Source organism: Bombyx mandarina, chromosome 25 (assembly GCF_030267445.1).
Source record: "Bombyx mandarina strain Sakado chromosome 25, ASM3026744v2".
In the NCBI taxonomy this organism is placed as follows: domain Eukaryota; kingdom Metazoa; phylum Arthropoda; class Insecta; order Lepidoptera; family Bombycidae; genus Bombyx; species Bombyx mandarina.
The window spans coordinates 8,256,670-8,269,508 of NC_143231.1; the positions used below are offsets into that span (position 1 = coordinate 8,256,670).

At 36.0% G+C, this 12,839-nt stretch overlaps 2 protein-coding genes across 2 annotated transcripts; both read left to right on the plus strand.

Annotated features, from left to right (window-relative positions):
• The first annotated feature begins 110 nt into the window (after positions 1–110).
• CIA30 (complex I intermediate-associated protein 30) lies at positions 111–10,883 on the plus strand. Its single transcript, XM_028182855.2, has 5 exons — positions 111–587; positions 5,635–5,852; positions 7,010–7,195; positions 7,482–7,626; positions 10,756–10,883. The coding sequence occupies exons 1-5, from the start codon at positions 293–295 to the stop codon at positions 10,833–10,835; spliced, it is 924 nt and encodes a 307-aa protein (XP_028038656.2). The 5' UTR covers positions 111–292; the 3' UTR covers positions 10,836–10,883.
• On the plus strand, positions 2,020–4,246 carry LOC149499869 (uncharacterized). Its single transcript, XM_089738465.1, has one exon. The coding sequence runs from the start codon at positions 2,269–2,271 to the stop codon at positions 3,715–3,717; it is 1,449 nt and encodes a 482-aa protein (XP_089594591.1). The 5' UTR covers positions 2,020–2,268; the 3' UTR covers positions 3,718–4,246.
• Positions 10,884–12,839: the final 1,956 nt, after the last annotated feature.

Consider the following 12,839-nt stretch of genomic DNA (forward strand, 5'->3'; position numbering starts at 1 on the left):
TTTTAAAAAAACCGAAAATCAAAAATTTGGGGCCAAATTCAGTGAGCCATCAATGGACCACCCTCAATAATAATTAAATGTATTATCTATGGACCACAGCCACAGATCAACAAGAGGAACAACGATTAATCTATGATGTAACCAGCTGATTTAAATCTTGGTACCTATGTACCTACCTATTTATTCTTAAAAATAAATATCTACAAATAAAATTATAGGTTATGATTAAGTTTTCTATAGTTCGTATAATAAACATGATTTTATGACTTTAGTGCTATAATATAAATTGAAAATGTCGTTACTTAAGACGAACGTTATAACCAGTGTTAAATATCTAAGAAGTTTCTCAGTTTTGTGTAGGAAAAGTAATCAGGATCATCATCTTAAAAAGTGTCCTATACTATTTAATACCCAACGATGGCTATTTTGGGAAAGACATAGAAAAGGAGGCTACGATACAACGATTAAAACGTCGAATTGGGAACATTTAAAAAATGGTTTGGTAGAGCTGAAACATGAATTGAAGTTGTTTGCTAAAGAACTCAAAGAATTATATGATATGGATCCTCTTCTGATTGCGAGGCCCGGTAAGTAAAAAATACATTACAAGCACGATTGTACAATACATAAATTAAAATGTAATGTAGAACATATAACAAAACAGAACAATTCCTGAGTTTAGAATTTTAACCATTTGGCAAGTTCTTATAAAATATATACATTAGGAAGAAATTTAGATGTTCATGTTTTGGAATAAAACAAAATTATTAGGCGATGAACCTTTTACCCTTAAGTACAAAGAAATAAAAAAGTATCTGTTCTGAATAATTGAATTATTTTAAACATGTTAAATGATTCACATGTATGTATGTACAGTATGCAGGGTACAATGGCACAATTCCTGTAATTGTAATATCAGTAAACTCCTATCTTAAAGTAAATTAAGAAAAACATTTTTATTATTCTGGGAAAAAATACTCCTAACCTATATGGAAGGCCATAAAAGAAGACGCCATGGATTCTATACATCTGCTGATTTTTATTTATTTTACCTATGTAGGTTCTAAATGTTTTCTTTCAAAGCTTTACTGCAAAGTTATCAACCTTTTAATTTCATGACTAAGACTGCTACTTTTGGGGCCTCCTACATGATTGTAAATCAAAAACCAGACAGTGCCAATTCCAATTTAGCTTTAATTATGATTGCATATGTAGTGCTCAGAGGGAAAGCTGGCTATAGCCTAAATGCACATTGTTGTACAAACTTTTTCAGAATCTGCGCTACGTAATAATAAAATATATCCACTTGGAAAATAAATGCATTTCATTCAAGACAAATAGCCTTACAGTACCAGTACTGCTTCTAGATTACAATTAACAAACATTAAAAAATTTCATCTTTTTTATTTTATGATTTATGTATTTATTAAAAAACTGTTAGAATTCCTTACCTCATGGTAAGGCAATTCTCAAAAAAAAAGGTAGGATATAATATTTTATGATGCTGATCATTATATTAGCATTGTGCAAAAGAGAGTATATATTTTTAAAAATTTTGCTACATCATTTCAGTTCATCAAAGAAATAGGTTTATCATATTGACTAGCAAGGGTGAACTATGTGTCATGTCTCCACAATTCCAGGCATGCAACTTTTTGGAGTGTTTTGATTCTTCTATTCCCCTAACTATTTGCTGGTAGCCTAAGAGGCTATTCCAGCTACGCCCGGACAGGTAGGTGAGCTCACGGGCTCAACCTGAGAGAATTTGCTAATACTAGCCCTAGCAAGAGCAGTGCTTTGCAGAATATACTGATTAGCTTCGATGAAAGTGAATAAGTGCAGTAAAATGAAAAAAAATCACAGGACGTTGCTTCTTAGGGTGCTCAAGTCTACTGAAATCTCGGTAAATTACATTTTTTTATTGAAAAATTCAATTTTGTTGAAATATTTTGCAAATTTCATAAATTAGAGATTGGGCTGTATGGTCGCAAGCCTTTGCCTTTTGTTAATTTGAAAAATGAAATTTCTGCTCAACACAAGTTAGACAAGTTGTCAACTCTGTCGGTTTCTATGGTTTTGTGTTTTAAAAATACCCGTTATATTTCCGAACAAAATAAACGTTCTCATTCGTCTGTTTTGATTGACTGTGCTCCCGAGATTGTCCCCAATTGTGGAAATGTCCGTTTCTGTTTAGTTAAAAATAACTAACGCTATAAGTTCTTGACGAATTTTCGTTTCAATTGAGACTAACCACGACACATAACAGTTATGTTATCTGCTAAAGGTACTTCGATTGTTTCTGATGAGTGTTTTATGACTCCTGTGTCTTCTGTTGGTGACCTAATGGCAATGTCGCCATCGAAAAAAGAAGTCGCCACTAATCCTAACGACACCAGCGACTTGTTGACTGGCTCTGATTTCGGTAGCATATGTGATGTTACAATGCAGGAAGTGCCGCTGTACGATGACAATGTATTCATCGACGCAACGAGTCTAGACTACCTAGTTAAATGTACGGAATCAACACGACATCATAGTCAGATCGATAGAGGCAAAGAAAGCTTGTTTGTGAAGTTTGACCCTTTGTACGCTAAACAAATACGACAACAATCTGAATCTTCACATACAGAATCACCATCTGATGTCAACGAGGTAGATGTTGGCTACGAAACTGGAAGCAGTGTGTCGACTTTTACCGACAGTCACATTAGTTCACCGAAACAAACAATGTCTATTGGATCAGTACAGTCAATGCTTTGCAAAGAAAAGCCGACACAAGTAGTGCCACCTGTTGTTAATTCGGAAGTATCGAAAGTAATCATAAATCAAGTTCGCTCAACACCTGCTCTTGTTCGTAGTGTATCTGCTATATTGACTCCTACTCAAGTTGCCACAGAAAGACTCATTAGTATTGCAGGCAACACTCCCCCTACTGCTGCTCCGAGAAGTCCTAGAAATCGTAGCTATGGTGCACAGCAAGTTGACAGACTTCAATCGCTACGAATAATTTTACAAAAGCAAGATGAAGAAGTATTGCAACTAAGGCAGGAAAATAGAGAACTCAGGTCTAAATTACAGGAAGTTGAACATAAAAGTCAGAGAAGCATAGAGGAACTAGAATACAAAGTTAAAAAACTCTCTGAAGAAAAAGAAAAGTTTTTGGATAGAGAAAACAAATTACTTCAGCAGTTGAATGAAAAAAATATGGCAAACAAACAGATGAGTATTGTCATGGAAGAATATGAGAAAACTATTTCAGCATTAATTGGAGAACAGCAGAGGGAAAAGAATATGTCTAATGAAACAATAGAAAAGTTGACAGTCGAGAGAGATCAAGCTTTAGAACATTTGACAAGCATGGAAAGCTCCTTCAATGACTTACTAACAAAATATGAAAAATGCAAAAGCTTGATATTGGAATTCAAGGACAGAGAGAAAGTACATGAGAATAAGATGAACGAATATGAAGATGCTGTGAAGAAGTATGAAGAGTTGTACAGTAACTTAAAAAAGGTTACTTCTGAAAGCCTCACCAAGGCAAATGAAACATTAGAGAGTATCACAAAAAATCATAATGCAGAAGTGACTAAGTTGAATGCCATTATTAAAAAGCATGAAATAACAATTGCGTCTTTACAAGAATCTCTGGCTCAGAAGAATCGAGATAATGAGGAATTGACAAGAATATGTGACCAGTTGATCAATGAAGTGCGTTGATTCTATAATGAGATTTTTTGCATTTTCATTACTATGTATCGTATGCTTATGAAACAAAAGGTTGTGGGTGCTAAGACTAAAAACTCATGCTGTAATGAATCTCAACTATTATTTGTTCATAATTTCTAAGGTTGGATTTTTTCCATCATTTATAATTTTATTAAATTTAATATCCCTTTGTTTGGCAGCCGCAAAATATATTTTTCAAATTATTAAATTCCAATGGAGTATGATGCAAATAAAATAACTGTTTACTTACAAATTATGTAACTACGTCACCAGAAGTTGTGAAAACAGAGAAGTGGTGAATGTGCCATGAACATTTATGAATCGTACCTCTTATTTTAATTACTATTTTTTATGGTTTTGGTAATAATTTAACTCCCACCTAAATAATTTGTTAATATGATTATGCCTATGGTTTAGTTACTATAATATACTTATTTCTCTTTAGACATTATTTAACATGTTCTTCACTGTAACTTGTAAACATTATTCTTGTTTTAATAAATTAATTATTGAGAGATTATTTAAAGTGTTTTATTTATGGAGTGGCATTTTTCATTACATCATGTCAGAGTTTACCTATTTTGCACTAAACATTGCTCCAAGAAATGTAGAAAATAAAGGCTATGTTTTATTTCATAAAAATGTGGTCAAAATAAAAGTGAAATAACTGTCATCCTATCAGGATTAATAATGAAGTAAAAATGAGATTCTTCTGGTTCTGATTTTGTTTCTTCATTTCTGAAGGTCTTATCTAGTTCTCTGACCACCCATTGCACTATTCATTTATTTCTATCTTCGGCTTAAGATACTGTTTTACGATTAGCCATGAATCATGACTCTACCACTTTCCTCCTTCATTTTATTCATAAAGTAGGGTCATATTACAAGAGCGTGTCATTTGGATTTCTCATTGTCACCAGATTATTAACACTAACGAGCATACCTTACAGCTGACGCCAAAACAGCCAGCTTCTTGTTCACTGGATAGAATAGAGTGTCTCTAGATCAATGCGGTTTCAACAAATTTCTATGATAGTACATTTCTGTTCCTGCACGACTGCTCCGGTCACCGTCCTCGTCGAACCCGGCGCTTGCGACGAAGGGCTCGACGAGCGAATTAACCCATAGACACAGTCCACTGAGTTTCTCGCCGGATCTCCTCAGTGGGTCGCGTTTCCGATCCGGTGGTAGATTCTGCACTGCTCTTGCTAGGCTCAGTGTTAGCATCACTCTGGTGGCCCCGTAAGCTTACCTACTAGTTAAGGTTACTCTGAAATAGCCTCCCAAGGCTATCAGCTTAGGTAGGAAAAGAAACGACTGCTCTATAGGTTTCATTGTGTTACCTCTCGGGGCACGCCAAGGCAAGGCCAACGCTTTGATCGGGGCCTTTAGAATTCTATGGCAACAAACTCACAGCGCCAACAGGGCTCAAAAAAATCTAAAACTCTTCAGCGATGAGCTGTTTGAGTGCAAAAATGAAAACGATGGATCCACCTGATACACTGCCAATGTATTTGGACGAAATCGTTGGAATAGCCAAAGTACAGATCACCATTCTCAGAGTTTGACGTGACACTTGACCTTATTTCGCACTTTCTCGTTGGTCGCTTTAACGATCCGGTAGTATACGCACTTGATAAGCAGTTACCCTGGAGATAATAGGCGCTCAGATATCTGGTAGCAGCTCCTCACCTTCCACCCGAATGAGTCCTTGAGTTCACTCATCTGTACTGGTGAAAAAGCTGGAAAGGCCTACGGGCCATTTGCATCCCTTTATCCCCAAGGAAACCTGGTAACTTTGGAACTCTGGTAACACACAAATAGAACATTTTAAACCATCGCCTTGATAACTTTTGTTAAATTGGTTTAAACTGGGTAAATAATGGTTATAATACATTATTGTTTCAGGTGAAATCGATCTTTTGTGGTGTTTCAATAGTCCTACAGTTCTAGAAAAATTCGTCACAACATGCGATAGTGACCATGGCGAAGGTTACAGTTCTTGTGCCCTGGAAATGAGTCCAGCTGGACGAGCTCTCTTCCACGGTTATCTTGACACGAGAGTACCAAAGGACGGTCGCATCAAAAAAGCCGGATACTGCGCTATGAGATCGAAAATGCAAAGGGTATTTGTTAATTAAAAAAACTTATGTACTCGTATTTTTTACACATCAGCAATGCCAAGAGCAGAACCAAGCCAGATCCAAGCCGCTGCCTAACGTTTAATACTCTCCACAAACCTCGTTTGAAGAAGGACATGTCATAGCGACGATAGTTCGACGAATTGCCTCTGTGTTAATTTGTAGGAAGATTTTTTTGTTCTCTACCTATTCTCTGGTAGCTTAAAAGGCTATTTCAACAACGCGCGGTCGCATGTGAGCTAACGGGCTCAACCTGAGAGAATTTGCTAACAAGAGCCGTATCAAGAGCATTGCTTCGCAGAATTTGTTACCGATTCGGAATCGCATAGGATGCTCGAGACAGGGCACGTACTACATTTTTCAGATTTTGTATCAGTTTTATGTATTTCTCTGTGTGAATTTTATCTTATCAAACTAAGTTATATTTATCGAACCTACGGCATAAGCTGTTCTAAGAAGTCTAATTCAGTTCTAAGTTCAGATTTCGTTATTAGCCGGAGCGTAACACGTTCGAACGACATTAGACCTAACGACGCCCAGAAACATTATATTTATAAACAAATTGTGTACTCATCGCAATTATTAGTGATGACCATATTTTTTTCTATACTTTAAAAGTTTCGATAACGCTACCGGCTTTAAAAGCACATTTACATTTCCAACACAGGAGAGCTGCAACAGAGCTTATAGGTACCTACAATACCTACAATTGCAGCCCGTTAATATTCTTTTGATGAGGTTCTAATGTTACACACAGAACAGCTACGTTAATCAAGCAAGCATTGAAATTTTATGAACAAAATATTAACTGTGTCAGACGCTGAAAAAGTACATACTTTGTCAAATGCTTTTTATTGGCAAACCACAAGCGGCTTACACGAACGCTGTCTATGCCGTATGATTTATTGTACACCGAAAAATAATAATATCATAATATTCATATAAACTGGTATCAAAGTACAAGATTACATTGGCAGTTGGGTCTTTAAAAACATATCTTTTAGACATTCAAAACATCGACAAAAATATAATAACATTTCTACAGTGTGAACGTCTACCATAAGAAGAATTAGAATTGAACTGTTTTCTTGCCAGAGCCTAGATAGCGTAATTAATTAATTAATTCTGCGTTTTTTTTTCAGAAATCATTCAAAAGAGCGTCCACGTTTGATTGGCATCTGTATAACACTTTAGTTTTAAAGGTCAGAGGCGACGGGAGAGCTTATTTACTTAACATCTCTACGGAGGGCTACTACGACATAACTTGGAACGATATTTACCATTATATTCTGTATACGAGAGGCGGACCGTACTGGCAAGTTGCGAAGGTACTAAACATGTATCTAACTTGGCAAGTTAAGATATTCACCGAATCATTCGCTGATTACGTCATAACACGTGAATTATGTCATAACACAAGACCAAAAGGAATTCATATTTAAAGGTATTACATGAGACTTTAAAACCATATCAGAAAGCGTGCTGTCGCTTTAAGCCATTTCCCTTCAAAACCTACCATTCAAACCTTAAGGTCGTCTACTCAAAAAAAAATCGTCGAAGTTGAAAGTTGAACCCTATCATTAACTTTCTTAATTAATGATATTTTCTTTACAGATTCCATTCTCGAAGTTCGTTTTGGGATCAAAAGGCCGTTTGCAAGACAAACAAACGAGAATGCGTTTCGACAAAGTAACTCACTTCGGTATATCTTGCGGAGACAAGATAGTTGGTAAATTTAATCTAGAAATAGAGTATGTAGGTACGTGTCTGTGTCATCAAAATTACATGGTTCTTTTTTAATCAAATTATTTGAGTCTTTTTTTTATTGCCCTTGTAGGCAGACGAGCACACGGCCCACTTGACGGTGAATAGTTACCGTCGCCCATGGACTTCAGCAATGACAGGGGCAGAGCCAAGCCGCTGCCTACCGCTTAATACTCTCCACAAGCCTCGTTTGAAGAAGGACATGTCATAGCGCTCGGGAAACACCGTGGAGGGGAGCTCATTCCATAGCCGGATGGTACGTGGCAAAAAATACCACTGGAAACGCACTGTGGATGAACGCGGTGGTTCCAGGTAGAATAGATGAACTCTACTCCGGTGACGGGCGGTGCGATGGAGATGACGGGTCTTTGATGATGAGTCTTTGAAAATATCAATGTAACGATACGTTTGCTTTGGGCAACGAATATTTTCCAAGCTCGTTGGTTGCAAAAATTAAGTTCTTTGTAAATTGTTTTAACATACGAGAAATAGTACTGCCGCGGTGAATAGGTACGTGGGACTGACGATATCGTGTGAAAGTGAGTTTTTCTAAGGTAGTATTGGCTACTAGCCACGTCTATTACGCACCTAGTCTCGCCGATTCCAGCAACTAATCGTAACTACCGGCCAATTGACAAAATACACATAAATTTAAAACATGCTAAATATTAGGTTGAACACTCAGTTGGTATTGCGATCTGCTCACCACGCTATATCAAATTTGTCTGATACACATTTAACTATTCTAAAAACAGCACTCACACATTTAAAGTTTTACTCTCTCGCTATCATCAACGAATTGGGTCAATGCACCGTTTCCCCATCTGCTTGAAATTTTGAGTTATATTTAGTTTATCTGTTTTAAAAACGTCTCCTACAGATTTGTCCCTTAGAGCGAATAACGAACAGGAGAACAGTAATCAAATAAATACGAGATTAAAATTCCATTGCTTTTGAAGGCTAACGAGTTTAAGACCTAATAATGGTGAGCGATTACCATCGCTCATGGATAGGGGCCATCCATAAAGTACGTCACACCAATTTTAGGACTTTTGAACCCCTCCCCCCCTCCTTGTCACAGGTTGTCACATTTTTATAACCCCCCCTCCTGATGTGACGTCACACATTTTTTAAATTTATGTATGTATTTAAAAATAATCGAGAGAAAACAGCTATTTTCATTTTTTACTTATTTTTATTAAATAATAATCTAATAAAATCAACATAAAGTCCAACATTTCATAAAACCGAAAAAACAAACGACTAGTTAGAAAATAATAAACGATTAATTATATTAATTAAAGATAAAAAACTTAATTATCGAGTGTCCATGGACTTTGGATCCACTCTTTTATATCAGCTATTACTGGTAAATCAGGCACTTCATTTTCGTTCTGAATTTGAACGTCAGGAATATCCTTAGTGTCGACATCATTCTCTTCCATCCATAAAGCATCGTCATCAATCATTAAACAGAGAATTTCTCGGGCACGTCTAGCCGCAATATAGATCAATAAATATATATCAAAAAATTATTAATAAATATAGATCAAGTTTGTAAATTTTTAAAATTTTTAATTCACATACAAACTTTGCGTTTTAGTATTTTAAATTTTAACATGTGACGTCACAAAAGTATTGACCCCCCCATGCCCCTTGTCACACGATGTCACACTTCGGTGATACCCCCCCCTCCCCATTAACGTGTGACGTACTTTATGGATGGCCCCATATTAGCGAACCGAGAAGTAGAGCCTAGAAGCTACCTACCGCTGAGGATCATTTCTCAAATCTCGTTTGAAGAAGTCACAGCGCTAGGAGAATACGGTACAAGGGAGTTCATTCCCAATAGTAATTAGCAAGAAATATGTATATCTGGAGAACATTGTATCAAAACGCAGTGGTTTTAAGCCTTCTTCTTCTTCAACCCGTGTCCACTCAATGCTGAGTGTAGGTCTCCTCGAATGCACATCATTCTCTTCGGCCTCTTGCCTTTCTCATCCGGTCTCTGTCTTTGACCAGGTCATCGGTCCACCTCGTTGGCTGTCTACCCACGTTACGACGTTCGATACGTGGTTTTAAGTAGTAGGAACGAATTCTGCTGCGGCGGCCTCCTATTTTTACGAATCGTCATGTTTCAAATTTTTTTATTATTATTTGTTATTTATGACTTATAGTTTATTTTTCATCCATAAATGTATAAAATAACTTGCTGACCCGGCAGACTTCGCAGTGCCTGAATCGATAAATAAAAGACCTAAACTTTTGTATAAAATAAACTTAAAACAAACAAAAGGAATCCGTCCGACGGAGGACACATCTAAGGAAAAACAAAATTATTATTTTTATTTAATTCCGAGAATTTTCATATTTATCTACCCTTAAAACCTTCCCTGGACAATTACAAACTACAAATAATTCAAGACCAAAATTAGCCAAATCGGTCTAGCCGTTCTCGAGTTTTAGCGAGACTAACGAACAGCAATTTATTTTTATATACATAGATATTATAACAAACAGTTAGAATGTCTGAATTCGTCATGGCCTAAAGGAGGCATTATATAGTCGTATCGAGCGATGCGTCAATGTCGCTATTTAAATTCCGCAAGTACCTACCAATTTGTCTAATGAAATACCTACTTAACTCATGTTCACGATTGACTTGCACGACGAAGGAATACCTAACTTCGTGTAACAAATAATCAAACCTACAAAATTAATAATAGTTTGTGTAATTACTATACAATTCAGACATATCTCTAATCTTAAGTGGGGTGACGGCAATCTATCACTTTGTGATGTTTACTAACTCCAGTAAACTCTTAAAACTAGGTGGGTCGTGAAACTCGCTTTTCCGTTTACGCAATAAAAAACAATAAATTATGTCTAATTTTCAGTTTTTTTTTTCAAGGGCACCATAATAATATATTGAAATAATATACCCTATGTCGCCCCTCAGGATTGAGACCTATATAACAATACTTAAAGTATATTGAACCCCATCAAAATCAAGGTTATGAAGCGTGCCAAAGACTGGCTGCTGACTGAAACACTAAGATCATTTCAATCATTTAAATATAATTAAATCATCTCATTTTCATTATGTTATGGCGTTTTTTTTCAGGTTTAGAATTCGATCCAACACACGATGAAGAATTTGCCTACGAAATGTACAAAACGGATAAATACATTGTTGCTGTCTAGACAATCTCGCTGTAATAATTAGTTGAAATAAATTAATAAAGATTTAAATCTTTTTTTTTTATTGGGATCAAGTAGTACGCATGATTGGAAATCTGTCAAGTCATGAAAACGAGGCAGTTGTGGTGCCGCTTTAGATTTTGTGAGCGGTGGTCACATCTACCTCTTTATGTCAACAACAATAGTATTTAACATCAACCTTAAAATTGAAGTGGCTTAATCCAAAAACCTTGTTTTTAGCAAACACCAAAAATGTAATTTAAGTATAGTTTTTAGTTTTACTTTAAAGTAGTCGCTTGATTTAAAAAATATGAAAAGAGTATGTTTGTCTTTTCTGAAGTAAAAGAGACTTTTCATAAACTGATAGAATAAATATTTATAAATCGTCCGAAGTAACCGGTCATCGTTCTCGTCGAACCTTTTGCTTGCGACGAAGGGCTCGTCGAGTAAATTTACCCACAGACACAGCCCACTGAGTTTCTCGTCGGATCTTCTCAGTGGTTTGCGTTTCCGATCCGGTGGTAGATTCTGCGAAGCCCAGCTATTGCTTCGGGTTGTGTTAGCAACATCATCATGTTTGAGCCCCGTCGCTCACCTACTAATTAAGGTAACGCTGATATGATTTCTCTAGACCATCAGCTTAGGTAGGAAAAAAAAAGTCTGAAATATAAAACTCATTTTCATAAAAAATTTAGTTATGCCACATTAATTCTATCGGTGCGATATGCAGATGCGGAGAATGTACATATTGAAAATCGTTAAAGTGTTCTCGCTTTGCTTATTTCTAGGCAATCATTATTAATAGGCTTAGTCTTCTGTCAACTCTTCTGTCATTTAAATTTAGTTTTGTGTAACTCAGCTCGACATTAGCGCTTAAAAAGTCATTAATGTTTTAAACATTAAAATAATATAACTAATCGTTTTCGCGCCAACAGATAAGTTTTAAATTTAATTCATGGCATGGCATGTGTTCACGAACGTCTTTTACGATGAAGAAATAACGTAGAAGGACAATACAGCTGTTATATAAAACAGTCGAGACTTTAACCTCGTGTCTCAAGGAGGTTGATGGTATTCACGTTGTGACTTCTGCAGGCCCTGCTAACTACTTAACATCAGTTGAGCCGTCAGATAGTCTGCCCATATAGAGCGATAAAAAAGCGAACGTATACTCAACAATTCATGCTTTATGCAGGGTCGTGATCTTCACCCATATCAGATGGCAAAATCTTGCCGCCATTACAAAAATAAAAATGAAACGGAAAGTTTTGTAAACTTGAATAAACCTGTAAGTCCCTCCCGAAAGAGTTGTTGCACTTTTATTTGAGACGCTAATGATTATAAGAGATTGCTGTACATGCCTGTAACTGGCTTACATACCAGTACTTAACTTTATACATGTTAATTTTAAGCTTGAATGTTTTGTGTGTATTGCTGTTGGTGTGTCTAAATAAATAAATAAATAAATAGCTGGTATAACATGCATCTCAACATTTATTATGTAGGTATGTTTAATAATAAAAAGCGTGGAACAACATACAGAGCCTTTTCCAATATTCAAATTAGTATTATGTCGTGCTATGGAAGTAAGCGATTCCCTTAGTTCATCGAGTATTTTCAGTTCGACAAAATAAAGAGAAAGTGCCCTAAATCAGAATCAGAATTATTATAGATTAACTTTATTACATTATGAGAATTGAACAAAAACGAAATTCTTCTATTCGGACTTTTCTAGTAGAACGAACACAAAATAGTTGTTTTCTTCTTCAGCCGTTCGTTATTTCTGACAAAGTATTCGCTGTAGCAAAGATATATCAATAAGGCTAAATTTTATCAAAAAAGTATAGCCAAAATATAGTTTGTAGCGTAAATGTCAAGTGAGTCGGCACGGTTTGATACCACTGTCTTGCCTATTTCTGCCGTGAAGCAGTAAATTGCATTTCGGTTTGAAGGGTGGGGCGGCCGTTGTACTGTTACAACTGAGAACTCAGAACTTTTATTTCAAGG

Bases quoted from the DNA above. Each gene is read 5' to 3' on its own strand.
- CIA30 (XM_028182855.2), top strand. From the start codon at position 293: ATGTCGTTACTTAAGACGAACGTTATAACCAGTGTTAAATATCTAAGA. The intron at 588-5,634 runs GTAAGTAAAAAA...TTATTGTTTCAG, and splicing joins TCTTCTGATTGCGAGGCCCG to GTGAAATCGATCTTTTGTGG. The intron at 7,627-10,755 runs GTACGTGTCTGT...GTTTTTTTTCAG, and splicing joins TCTAGAAATAGAGTATGTAG to GTTTAGAATTCGATCCAACA.
- LOC149499869 (XM_089738465.1), top strand. From the start codon at position 2,269: ATGTTATCTGCTAAAGGTACTTCGATTGTTTCTGATGAGTGTTTTATG.